At 39.7% G+C, this 13,847-nt stretch overlaps 1 protein-coding gene across 2 annotated transcripts in view; it reads right to left on the bottom strand.

The window, feature by feature from the left end:
• Window positions 1-13,847, bottom strand: part of Col4a6 (collagen type IV alpha 6 chain) — a 287,170-nt gene that overhangs the window by 58,189 nt on the left and 215,134 nt on the right. For both annotated transcript variants that reach the window (XM_074063552.1, XM_074063553.1), the window contains exons 6-11: window positions 9,586-9,702; window positions 6,956-7,024; window positions 5,288-5,323; window positions 2,034-2,096; window positions 550-585; window positions 325-366 (exon numbers count right to left, since the gene is read on the bottom strand). In XM_074063552.1, the coding sequence (XP_073919653.1) occupies window positions 325-366; window positions 550-585; window positions 2,034-2,096; window positions 5,288-5,323; window positions 6,956-7,024; window positions 9,586-9,702 (363 nt within the window). The remainder of the gene's footprint in view (window positions 1-324; window positions 367-549; window positions 586-2,033; window positions 2,097-5,287; window positions 5,324-6,955; window positions 7,025-9,585; window positions 9,703-13,847) is intronic.

Genomic DNA, 13,847 nt, shown 5'->3' with positions numbered 1-13,847 from the left:
GAAGAGGGAAGAAAGAGTGATAGAATGTGCAAACCGGCAGAGAAATACCCAGGTGGAAGGAAGAGAAGGAATATATTTCAAGAGATTATGTGTGTAAGACATATAGGTAGGAAGCAGGGAATGACAATAATTTGAAAGAAAAAGAACCATAAAGTTTATGTGTGGTATGTAGACCTCAAGGGGTCTCATGAAGAATCTGTGTGGGATGGGAAATTTCCTAAGATGAACAACAAAATCCCCTTTTACAAGAAGACATGTGTGTGTAACCAGAGACATTTCTTGGAGCATATGGAATGCAGATTGTATTTTCCAAGGCTTATTTACCTTGACTCCCTTTTCTCCTTGGAAACCTAACCCCATATTTCCCTGGGGACACAGGGGTGCAGGAAAGAAAAAGAAAATTGATTACTAACAAGCTCCAGGACCTTAAATTAGAATATGTTATTTCTTTTTGCCAGATGGCACATTCAACCAAACCAGTATAGTTATGGAGAAACCAAACTACTTAGTGGTAGGATACAAAATATCCCCAAAATAAAGTATACTTACATCAGGACCAGGGAAGCCAGGGGGGCCTGGAGGACCCTAGATTGAAAAATAGAAAGAAAAGAGTTAGCACTTAATAGTTTCAATTAAAAATAACATGGGTATGTTAAGAGTTACTGGAGATAAGCCTCTTCCCTGCTTGGTATAGTCTTGTTTTGGTATAATGGATTCTAGTCGTGGGTTCTTCCATGGTTTCATTTTTATCTCCTTTGAAATCTCCCAATTTGATCTGATAACCACATTTATACTAAGGTTGTGAAAATACCATGTGTCATTCCTCCCAATAGGCCAGGTATTTTTATTTATTTATTTTGAGTTATCTTCAATTTTTTATTGTTGTGCTGAGTTGGGGTACATTGTGGCATTTACAAAAGTTCTTACAATGTATCAAATATATCATAGTTGAATTCACCCCCTCCACCACTCTCTTTTATCCCCCTACCCCCATTCCTGGAATAGTTTCAACAGGTATCATTTTCCATTTACATGCATGTGTACACAGTATTTGCACCATATTCACCCTCCTTCACCCTTTCCCCACCTCCTCACCCATCCCACTGATACCACACTTCCCAGACAGGACCTGTTCCACCCTCTTATTCTCTAATTTTGTAAAAGAAAAAAAATAACATTTTGTTTTGTTTAAGATAGCTACACAGGGAGTTTCCTTGTGGAACTTCCATGTACATATGTATTATAGCCCGAATTGGTTCAGCTCCTCTATTTTTTTCTTTCTACCTTAGTCCCTTTCTTATGGTGGTTTCAACAAGTTTAAAAATTCTATATTCATTCTTGTATAGAGAGTACATCAACCATATTTGCCTTCTTAACTTCCTTCTTTTACCCTCCCCTTAGCGTGGCCTATTTTTCAGAATATTGCTGTGTTTGTATTAGGTTTATATTCCACATATGAGAGAAACATGCGACTTTTGTAGGTCAGGTGTTTTTAAATGATGACTTGGTGAAGCTAAGCAAAGTAACAAGTGAGATTTCATGCACTGTAGAGAACAATCTAGGGACAGGGCTTTCCCAGAGCCCAGAGTTAAGTGGTTATTCTCTTCCTACACCAGTGATATTTAGTTTGGCATCAGACAAACAAGTACTAGGTAGAGCTGCTCAAGGTGCAGAGCTGAAAAGAGTTTTGAAGCTTCCTCAGTGTTCATCTGTGAGTGATGGTAGTATGATTAATTAGCAGTCTATGATGCAGAAGGTGGCAATGTATGTGTCAGGTATCTGCTATCTCTGGGCTATATTTTAAGTTGAGTTAGACTAGGAAGTTTAAGGGGGCACAGATTGGACAGACAGAAAAGACTCTGACAAATAAAGACAACCAATAGTTCCTAACAAGAGTATGTTGCAGTATAATTCTCCAGGAGTGGTTCTCTAAGAGTACCTAAATAACATAGGCATACATTTAACACATGGCCTGGTGAGGAAAATAGTCATGTGACTACTGTGATCACATATTAGATTTATGTTGCTCTTACTTGTAATCCTGGAACTCCTATGGGTCCTATATCTCCAGAAGATCCAGGTGGTCCTTGTGGGCCCTAGAGAGGCAAGTTTTTAACAAGGTCAAAATACAAGACAGTGTCCCAAGAAAAATGAAAACAATGTATGTCCACAAGAACTGTACAAGAATATTCATAGCAACTTAAATAGCAAAAATTGGAATTATCCAAGGCATCCATTGATACAGGGACTTATAAACTGTGATACATCTATCTAGTGGAATAAATACTCAATAATAAAAAGTAGCAAGTTACTGATATATGAAACTGTATACAGGAATCTCAAAAGCACTGTGCTAAGTGAGAAGAGCTATTATATAATTTCCTGTATATGAAGTCCTAGAACAAGCAAAAATTGATTTATGATATAGAAAATTTGGAATGGTGGTTGTCTTTGGGATGGGGTGGAGACGAGGATGGAATGGGAATGGGCAAGAGGGAATTTTCTGGGATGATGGTAATGTTCTATACCAAGATGGAGGTTTGGGTTACTGAGGAGTACGTATTTGTCAAAATTCAGCAAATGCACACTTAAGATTTATGGATTTCATTGTATGTAAATTTTATATAAAAGAGAAAATGGAAAACAAATACTGAAAGTTTAACAATAGGCATTCTATAGTACTTAGGAATAAGTTTATAATTTACTTAGAAATGCACCAAAAACTAGGATGAATTGATGAACATTCAGGGTTGGATAGATGGACAGGAGAGGAGTAAAGCAAGTATAATAAAATATTAATGATCTGGGTGATCGCTGCAAAATTTGCTAAACTTTGCTCTATATTTGAATTTTCCCCATTAAAGTGTTGCAAAAAAATAGCAAAATGGTTATTTAGTACCAGATAAAGTAGACATCAAGATGAAGAATGTTACCAGAGATAGAGGGGACATTTCATAATGATAAATAGGTCAGTTTATGAAGAAGACATAATAATATTAGATGTGCCTGCAGCTAATAGCAGACCTTTAAAACACATGAAGCCAAACTGACAGAAATGCAAGGAGAAATAGATAAACCTGCAATTATAATTGCAGAGTATAACATCTCTCCCTCAGTAATTAGCAGAACTAAAAAAAAAAAAAATCAGTCAGGTCACTTACGATCCAAATAACATTATCAACTACCTTGACCTAATGGATATTGTTTAAATCATTATACCCAACAACAGCTGAATACATATTCTCTTCAAGTGCATATAGAACATTCACCAAGTTAGCCCACATACTGGGCCATACACCAAACCTCAGCAAATTAGAGGATTGAACACTAGTGTGAGTTGTCCTAATTTCAATGGAATCAAATTAGAAATCAAGAGTAAAAAGCTGGAAAATTGCCACATATTTGGGAATGAAATACTTTTAAATACTCCATGGATCAAAGAAAAGGTCAGATGGGAAATTAGAAAATGTTTATAACTACTAAAACCTGATTTCACTAAATCAAGAGAAAGCTGGTTTGGAGAAATGTAAGGCAGGACAAAAATCACATGTATTTAAGTAAGGGATAGAAAGTCTAAAAGATCAGGAATTAGACATGAGGAAGAGAAGGGAGGATCAAAGACTCCCTAAGAATGAATGATAGTATGAATACGGCTTCGAAGATTGCTAACAACCTAAAGTCTCCTTACTGATCTTGAATCTCTTGTTCAGCCACCATTTCCTCAAATCTAAGCACTTTGTATATAATGCCTGTGTAAAAAGAAAAACCCTTTACTTTTGTGGGCAGGGGACAGAATCCCCGAGAGAAGCTATGCAGCAAATAAAGTGGATGTTATTCTGCAATTTTAATGAACACACCTTTTAAGCCAATTTTGTTTAGCTCTAGATCCTTGGTCCTTAGTCATCTTTGCTTTTGTGTGGGCTTGCATACTTCATGTTTCTCGCCTAAAGCCTCCTCCCACTGTCAGCAAGTCTAAACATCATACATACTGCTCAGAAGCTATTTTCTCTTTCTTAGATACAAGTCTCCCATGATGGATCTGTAGGCAAACTGTGTATTTTAGACACATTCCTAACATTGGCTTTTTTACATCCTTGGGAGCAAGGACAGTGTCTGAGGGATCACTCATAGCACTCTGCTGATAGTAGGTGCTCAATATCTGTTGAGGACTGAAAATAAGAAAGGAAGACATGAAGGAAAGAACAAATTTGGGAAAAAGAGGCAAATTTTAGGTTACTTCAGAGGAAAGTGATGACAATGTGGAATCTCAAGGAAAATGAAAGCTCTCTTATTAATATAATGTACAGCCTTTTATGGACTATCATCAGAGTCCCTAAAAGGAATTTCTTTTTTTTTTTTTTGGTGGCACTGGGGTTTGAACTCAGGACCTCACACTTGCTAGGCAGGTGCTCTACCGCTTGAGCCACTCCACCAGCCCCCTAAAAGGAATTTCTGTTTGGAATATCTCTTAAAGAAGTGTGATCTACTTCTTTTGTTTTACCTGTAGGAACATGCAGAAAATACTTAGTAGATGCTTGCTGAATTAAAGGCAAAGTACTTTTCTAATATGCCCTGAAGAATACAGTACTCCCCTCTTATCTATGGTTTTGCTTTTCATGTTTTCAGTTACCCCAGTCAGCCACAGTTCAAAAATATTCAGTGGGAAAAGAAGCGTAGTGTGTATGTTCAAATAACCCTTATGTAGTAGCCTAACACTGTGTCCCAATGCCTGCATTGTTCACCTCTCTCAATCTCATCACATAGCATTGTGTCATTTCACATCTTCATAAGAAGAAAAGGGAGTGCAGTACAGTAAGGTATTTTAAGAAAGAGAGGGGAGGAAGGAGGAAGGGAGAGAGAGATCACACTCACATAATTTTTATTATAGAATATCAGTATACTTGTTTCATTTTATTATTAGTTATTGTTAATTTCCTAATTTCTTTAATTTATAAATTAAACTTTATCACAAGTATGTACATACAGATTCAGTATTATCCATGGTTTCAGGTATCTACCTGGGGTCTTGGAAAATAAGGGGAGACTACCATAGGGGGTCCCTGACCTAAAGTCTGAAAGCATGCCTACCATGCAACTTGAGGAGGACAATTCATCCTCTCAGGAGCTTCTCATCTGGAAACTGAGAATAGTGTGACTTTTTCCACTGAATTCTCTAGATTTTTCCTTGAGAAGGTCTGTGAAGGCCTTTGAACCACAAGGAATGATAAAGCGCTATTGATGACTGCTGACTAAGCATCAGGAGCTCAACACATAAATAACAACTTACAGCAATTCCATCTAGTCCAGGAAGTCCAGGATCTCCCTGAGAAACAGACAAAGGCGGGACACTGAAGAAATTAATAAATTAAGGCCACAGTAGTCCAGACAACTAACCTAAGATTCATGGGGTAAAAATGCATTAGTGAAACTTGGGCCTCCTCTGTCAAGGTCTTATGTCCTACTTTTTTCTTATGAAAAATATGGACTCTAGAAGACAAATATTGTAGCCTTGGGTAAACAGGACTTCATATTTTACTTGGATTAATTAATTTTCACCTTTGCTAGGAACTTATCAATTAGAAACTGCTTCTGCAGGCTGGTGATTTGCCTGCTCTTTTTGGAAGAAAGCAAAGCTACTTTCCCATGTGCCTTCATCCCCAGAGAATCTGTGCCCATATGTATACAATGCAAATCAGACATTTCAAGGAAAAATCAACAGAGCATACAATTTCTGATTACATTTTAATTACTTTGCAGCATCTTAAGTCGCTGCATGAATCTGTAATATAACCGTCTTGTGGAAATTACTGTGTACCACTGGATCCAGGGTCCCTTTGATTTTTGGTGAAACCATTTAATCAATGTGTTCTATGACAATGGCTATATTTTGACACCTGGTAGTCTTACCTCACTTGGATTACAGTCAAAAATTAACTCTCTGTAGCATGGAAAAAACATTGCCAGGGTTAGCTCTTCAGTGAGTGGCTGTGTGGCTCTGAGCAAGTCACATAACCTCAGTGTACCTCTTTTTCTGTCTGCAACATGAGCAATATGAATCCAGCCATCATAAGGTCCTTTTGAACTCTAACATTCTATCTTCTGTTATGGTACCCATAGTTAAGAGCCCAAACTTTGGATGTTCTCCAGTTGTCCAACTACCTACTCTTATCACTGCCTTCAGAGCTAGTTTCCAAGTCCCTGGCTCTGTGCATGGGTGGAAGTCAGAAAAGTGCCATCAATTAGCTGACCAAGTTTGGTACGTTTTCTCTCAGATGCTGGACATAGATTCCGATTTGCTAACAGGGCAATGATGGGCTCTTTTCCCAGTCTGCAAAGGAACAGTATGGTCAATCACTTGGAGCCAGGGTTTACTGAGGCCCCACAAGGATATCAGGCAGCATACACCAAGAGTATAGTCACAATAAATCAGAAGGTTCTTGACAAGAGAATAAAGTTTCCAGCCAGCTGCAGAGCCCATGGGCAAGTTTTTGCAGACATCCAGGGGCCCAGGTAGGATGATGGGTATTGTGCAGGGGTAGAGAAAGGTGGGGCCAGGATCCTGGGCTGGAAGCCATACTGAGATGGGCAGAGACACACATGGATCCAAACCAAGATATGTAGACATTAAGATTCTAGAGTAGACAAAAAGTATCTGCCTCTAGGAAATGTCGTGGCTTGTCAAAGAAAATGATATCCATGCAAACTGTTTGTTTGCTGATCTGTCTCTTATTTTTGGTTTAGATCCCAAAAAGTAAATCTCTCTGACAGTATAGTTGCAAACATGTTTTCAATGTTTCCACCACAAAAAGCTCTGGATCCCTTTAAACCCAGCTTTGTCTGCTCCTTAAATAGAGACACAGATGCTAGTTCTGGAAACCGTTTTGCTGTAGGTGGGCTCCAATCCTGGGGAACCCAGAATATATCCTGCTCACTTGCCTGCCTTAGAGGCTCTTACCTCCACTCCTGGGAGACTACCTTGAGAAGAAGCAGGTTCACCTTTTGAGCCTTTGTGACCAGGGAGGCCCTGAGTAAAACAAGAAAAGCTTGTGAAGAAATGCACACACACATAGTTCTGTTAACAGTATGATCTGATCAGATGAAGGGTGGAATAATGAGAGCCTGGAACTCTGGCAGAATTGGCTGTGCTAAGGAGCAAAGCCCTCTCCTGAACAAGTATTATGTCTCAAAGCTGGGTGCCATCCCCCTACCTCCACGTCAGAGGTCTGTAAAGGGATAGGGGTTCAAAAGCAGGAGGCTTTACATTTATTAAGAGCACTGCTCTCAACAAACACATATTATTTGTAAGTCTACGGTTCACTACTTTACCCCTCACAGATATAAGCCACTGACAGGGCCTCAATCTAGGACAAAGGTCAGCAAAATTTTTCCATAAAGAGCCAGATATGAATTAATTTAATCTTAGTGGGCTATGTCTAGGAATGTCCCACATTAAAAAATACCTTTAAAAATGTAAAATTAGCCAGGGTGCAGTGGCTCATGCCTATAACACTAGGAGTGATCAGGGAGATTGCGGTCTAAGGTTAGCTTGGGCAAAATGTTCGCTAGACCCCATCTCAACCAATAGCTGGGCCTGGTGATGCACCTGTCATTCCAGTTACAAGAGGAAGCCCAAATAGGAGGATTGCGGTCCAGGCCAGCCCAGACATAAAGCAGACCCTATCTCAAACATAATCAACACAAAAAGGGCTGGTGGAATGACTCAAGAGGTAGAGTGCCTGCCTAGCAAACACAAGACCCTAAGTTCAAATCCCAGTACCACCCCACCTCCCCAAAAAAAGTAAAAACAGGTTACAGGCAAGTGCCTTTGTGGGTCCATTTGTGGCCCCTGGTCTAAAAGGTACCTATGAAACCATCTTCATCCTGGACTTCTACCACACAACTTCAGCTTCAATACCTGTGAAGAGGCTAGTGTCTCATTGTTAACATGGAAAACAGTTCAACATACCCAATTCCAGTCTTTTACCCAGATTTTTTCTTTGTATCATTGACAGGTGCTGGATAATATCTGCTACAGTGTGTCCTCCTGGGAAAAATCAATGTTCTTACCAATAAGGGGAAGTCAGGATTTGTACTGCGGGTAAGGCTAAGCTTTGGGGACTGAACTGTTGATTGAATGATGGATTCCTTGTGCACTGGGACCATTGGTTTAATAAAAGAATGGCATGGCCTTAGAAGCACAAACCTGTTTCTTTCCTAACACTGCCTGTTTCCCCTTAGTCTTGTGGTCAATATGCTTTTTAAAGAAGCTTCAAAGAAGATAACTAAATGGATATTCAACAGGGGATAAGGTCTGCTTAGCAAAATACATGCCTAAATTTCTATTTAGGTTTAAGGTAAGGTTTAGGAAGAAGATTAGGCTTTTACCTTTGTCTTTTGTTAGTCAGAGGAGGTTTATTACCTCAAGACCTCTCGCCTTCTCCTTCTTGGCACTGAAACTCCCTTGCTTTGATGGATTCCCACTTTCATCACAGACATAGTCTGTTCTCCTGCCCTGTTGCCATGGCAGCTTTTAGAGGCCTTTGTGACTCACACAGATTTTTCCATATTAGGAAAATATATTTCTCTACTGCCCCCTTTGCTATATATTGGTTTGGTCCTTAGATGTCAAGGCCCTTTATGACAATCTTGGGCTGTAATTTGTCTGTCTCTGTCACTTTTCACACATATGCCCATACCCACAATCTGGTCACTGAAGGCAATGGTGTTGCTGTCCCTGTGAAATGCCAATTAATTCATGTGGATACGAAATCTATCTTATGGATGGTGTGGCTTCTAGTTAAAAGTTTCACATTAGAACCCTTAATAATTTAGATTATTTTAAGTGAGGCTTGAAAATATGTTAATTGTCTCTTTCCAGCCACTTATAAAATCAGCTTTGTAAAGGCCTGATGTCTACTAGAGGTTCTTTAGATACAAATATCTGAGCCCTATCTGGATTAATAGAATCATTAAAAGTGGTGACATTGAGGTTCAATAAATACTTTATCAACCTATCACCAACAGTTATGAAGTAGAATAGGGGTGGGGGACAAATTATAAGTATAGTGTTTCTTAACCCTGGCACCAATGACACTTTGCGCCAAAAGATTTCTTGACATGGGGGGGGGGGTTGCTGTCCTGTGCCAGTAACATACTCCTAGTTATGACATCCAAAGATATCAATAAAAGTGTCAAATGTCCCCTGAGGGGCAAAATCACCCATGGTTAAGTACCACTGATATAGACCAAGCTTGCCAAGTTGTTGGGTTCTTGTTAGTGCCTCTATGATCACATGTAAGCCTTCCAAGCATTTTCCAACATCATTTTAACAATCTTGCCATTTCCAAAAGAAGCATTGAAAACAGCAATCTGAAGTAGTGTAGCATGATCCCCTCTTACACATACAACCGGTATTCTTTAGACTTTTGCTTTTATGGTGCTGCCAGCACAGATTCCTGCATTGGACAAGGGGTTGCAGAGGCTGCCCCACAGAAGTTTAATGAAGTTTCTAGAGAAACAGAAAAAGAGCATATTTGGAGATAAACAATGCCATTTGAATTAATGTTCAAAGATCTGGCAACATACAGGTGGTCCAAGAATCCCGGGATAGCCATTAGGGCCTGGAAATCCAATTGCTCCTTTAGTTCCATTACAGCCATCTAGGCCAGGTGGACCTCTGGGTCCTGGCTGTCCAGGGTGGCCCTGTTGAAAGAGAAAAGAAACGAGCAAGTTGGCCACAGTACTACCAGCTACTCCCAAAAGCTGCACAATGAGAAAAGCTAAATTCTGGCTCCTTGTCCACTCCCTGAGCTTTATCACACACTCTCTCATATCTTTCCTTACATTAAGCTATCTGAGTCTAATCACAGCTTAAAGATACCCCCTTTCAAAAGGACCTATGCTTTTGTAGGATCCAAGCAGGAACAAAAGAGATCAAGCATGAACAGATGGAATACACAGGGTGCTGCAACTTTACCTTCTCTGGGTACAAGAATGTATTAAATGGAGTTTAGTTGTCTGGCAGCTGAACTACTACCAAAAGGAAATCATGCCAGGCCTTGGGATTCCTCAGGCCAGACAGATCCTGGGAAGCCTGGCATGACTTTCTGTTTTGAAAGCTCTGCATGGGAACTAATGCTGGATTTTGGTCAAGAGAGCAGAAGCAGTTCCCATAACACTTCTTTCCCGAAAGCTACTTGGCCAAAAATAAGAAAGCCCTGCAAGAACCACACTTTCAATCTCGGGTTGTTACCATCACATGTCAGGCTATTGTTATCTTTTCCTCTTTTCCATACTCACAACTGAGGCAGTTGTTTTGCTGGAGAACTAGTAAGCATTTTTATACAGCTTATCTGAATTTAATAATTTCTCTGAGTTGGGCTTTCTGGGTACATATAGCTCCTTTTTTGTAAAGAATGTAACTTTTTAAATCTACCGAAAGTTAGTTTTGTGTTGGCATGGGGCAAAGAAATGACCTGAAAGACCAGTTGTGTTGGGCATGGTGAATAAAAGGATTCCTAATCCCCCTAAGCATTCTTTCTCATGCTGTCCCACTCCACCACATCTGTGATGTAAATCATTCCACTGTCTTGCATATTCACGCTGTATACTCTACTTGCCTATTAGTCACTCCATAGTCATCTTTCTTATTTAGATCAATTTTCACAGTGGTATCACAGTGCTTGTGTTCAAGTAATCTTTTTATTTTTTTCTCAAGACAGGGTCTCATGATATAGGCCAGGCTGGACTTGAACTCACAATCCTCCTGTTTAGGCTTCTCAAGTGCTGAAATTACAAACATGAAGCACCAAGCCCAGGTTCAAGTCATCTTTATTTTACTTAATACTGACCCCAGGGCACAAAAATAGTGATGCTGGCAGTTCAGATATGACAAAGAGAAACTGTAAAGTGCTTCCTTTAAATGAAAAGGTTTTTATATAGAAAGAAAACAAATCATATGCCGATGATGCTAAGATCTAAGATAAGAGCAAATCTATCCATTAAGTTGTGAAGCAGGAAAGAGAAATTTGCACTACTAGTTCTATGTCCCACCTCACACCACAAACATTATGATCACAGTGTGTGATAAGTGCTTAGTTAAGATGGAAAAAGGCATTAAATTATAAAATTCCATACTATCTACAGTTTTAAATGTCCACTAGGGGTCTTAGAATGTATCTCCCATGAATAAGGTGGACTACGATATTAGAGGAAATAACCTTTCATCAAACTTTCAGGGAAAATGCTCCATACAGTTGTATTGCATTTTCATTGTTATTATAGTTGTAGGAGGTGGACAGACTGTTAGTACAAAAGTGTGAGTCTAGACTACTGGATTCACAGAATGCTAAATCCAGAGGAATTGCCTGGACTTGTCTTTGCAACAAACCTGACATGAGTTGTGCCTCTAAAGACTCAAATGATGATTACAATTCTTCTGAGAGGAACTAAGGCAGCTTACTAGGAAGTCTTTGACTCTTTATTACCACCTGGGATAGTTATTATTATATGCCCTGAAGATACCCAGATCTGTGTCTCTGGTGAATGGTGGCTATGGACTATACCACACCACACAGGCTCCCTTTCCTTTTGTCTCCCAGTTGTATTTAGTCACTGGGAGACACAGGTTGGAGATGGGAACAGGAGAAAGAGCATGTTATTTATTTTCCCTCCTTGGCTGCATTTCTAGCAATAGCCACATTTCTCTAGAGTCTTAGCTCTTGTTGGGCAACAGCTATTTATTTCATGGCTCCAGGTCTCACTGGGTTCCATTATTATGATTGCCTTTTTTCCTGTTCCGAACTATGAGTTAACAGCTTTGAGTTTGTTGCCTACACTATCCATTGTGGTTTCTCTTAATCCTGCCACATCCTTTAAATATACTCTTCATTCAACGCTACTCAGTTAAACCCTTTGGGTGTAGTGCCCATCTTTCTAGGGGTTATCTCTTAGCTGGGTAGTAGGGATAAGTTAAGGTAAGACAAAAGGCTGGCTCAGTACCAGGCATCTTCCTTCTTCTTGGGACCTTGGGTTCTGTTTGGTACCAAAACCTTTGTCTGAATTTTTACTCTTTGGTATCCACTTTAGTTTTACTTGAGCTCAATCCTTCTCTAATTTTCTCATCTAAACTCCCGATATCTCCCACCTGCAGGATTTTAGGGTTATCTGTTTACTCTTTCCTATCTTAGTGGAATTCTGAGGAATTAACCTTTGACCTCTGACTCAGACATAACAGCCATTTCTCATCCAGCTGATACCATGGACTAGTAGATCATACATGTTTTGAGCCTGTTGACAGGCCTGTCAGTTTCACCACTTCCCGATGGAACTTCAGTTCCTTCATCTGTATAATGGAGATGAATAATATCTGCCTTACAGGGCTGCTGTCAACATTAAAATGAATAATAACTCTCCCATTGGGTTATGGTCAAAATCAAATGAGACTACGTTCACTAAGAAGGAGCTCAAAAGTGTTAAGTTTTATCCCAGGCAAGTCAGCAAGGACAAGCCATAAGGCTGGGCTCTACCTCCTCTCAAGTCTCAGTACCATAGAATCTCTGGTACTTTGCTTTTTCTGGTTATCACTAATGATTTTACATACGTGTTTGGCAGCTTTCCAAGAGAATTGTAGCTCTTTGAGGGAGGAGACCATAGTTTTATCTAACCACAAAGGAATGAGTACACTGACTAGAAGGATCTGCTGTGTTCCAGAAGGAACACAGAACCCAATTCCAAAAGAAAAGTTTCCATTTGGTGAGTGGTATGTGTCCACTTTGAAGTTATAAACCTAGTGTGCTTATTTACAAGTTTTCAGGCAGGGGAATGTTTGAGAGTGACTCCCTGGGAAAAACTAAACATAATTTGCAAAGGACAACTTGAAAACCTCTGCTCCCAACTTATTCAAACTGCAAATATTGGATAAACACGCATTTCTTGTATTTCATGTGGGTGCCAACAGCCCCAACTCATAGCTGGGATAGGATTAAAAGTCCACAGCTCTACCCTCCCTAGTCTACATTGTTCTAATATTGAATATCCCAATGAATAATCTTGTTTGTTCTATCTCTCCACTGGTTGCTGTGCCCCTTGGCAGAAAGACTTGAATTATTATGAAATGACTACTTTCTCGCTCATGTTGAAATTGTTTACATGACAGCAAAAATGGAGTTTTGGGGCCCAAACCAGTGACACATATGTTAATGATCATCCAATATTAAGAGAGAAACCATATCTGTGTGGTGATTCAGTTTAGAAACAAAAAGTGTTAGAGAAGCTATTGGTTTCAGTCAAACTGCTTAATAGATGTTGCGCAAAGTTGAACAAAATGATTAATCTGACAGGGCCTATGGTACCTGTGTTTTACTTTGTCTGAGGTAGTCCTGCCAGTGTGAGAACCCTGGTTTTTATAGGCCTTAGGGGTGGAGTCAGTCTCTCAATTATTTTTAGCTTTCCTACTATATGTTGAATTCAACCCTGAGCCTGTGGGGCCTTTGGGAGGAGCAGAAGACATAATCTGTGCTTTTAAGGAGCTAGAGGAAATAGTCACACAATACAACCAATAAATATGACAGACCATATATAATGAAGACTCCTGGGACCTCTGAGATGGAAGGAAGAGGTAAGCAGTGAACACAAGGTGCTCAGTATAAACTTCTTAAATAGCTGGAAGAGACAGAAAGAATAAAGGAGAAGGATTTCACATAGTAATGAGACTTGGAGTCTGAAGCTAGAGCAATCAAAAGCCAAGACAAAACACAATCTTTGATCAAGGGAAGGGCCAAGGGTGTGGGGGTGTCTACTGGGAGCAGCAAGCTCATCTGGGGGATTCTGGACAGCTGCAATGAAGC

Source organism: Castor canadensis, chromosome X (genome assembly GCF_047511655.1).
Source record: "Castor canadensis chromosome X, mCasCan1.hap1v2, whole genome shotgun sequence".
Lineage (NCBI taxonomy): Eukaryota > Metazoa > Chordata > Mammalia > Rodentia > Castoridae > Castor > Castor canadensis.
The sequence above is the reverse complement of the archived record's forward strand: the minus strand, read 5'-3'. Positions and strand labels throughout refer to the sequence as shown.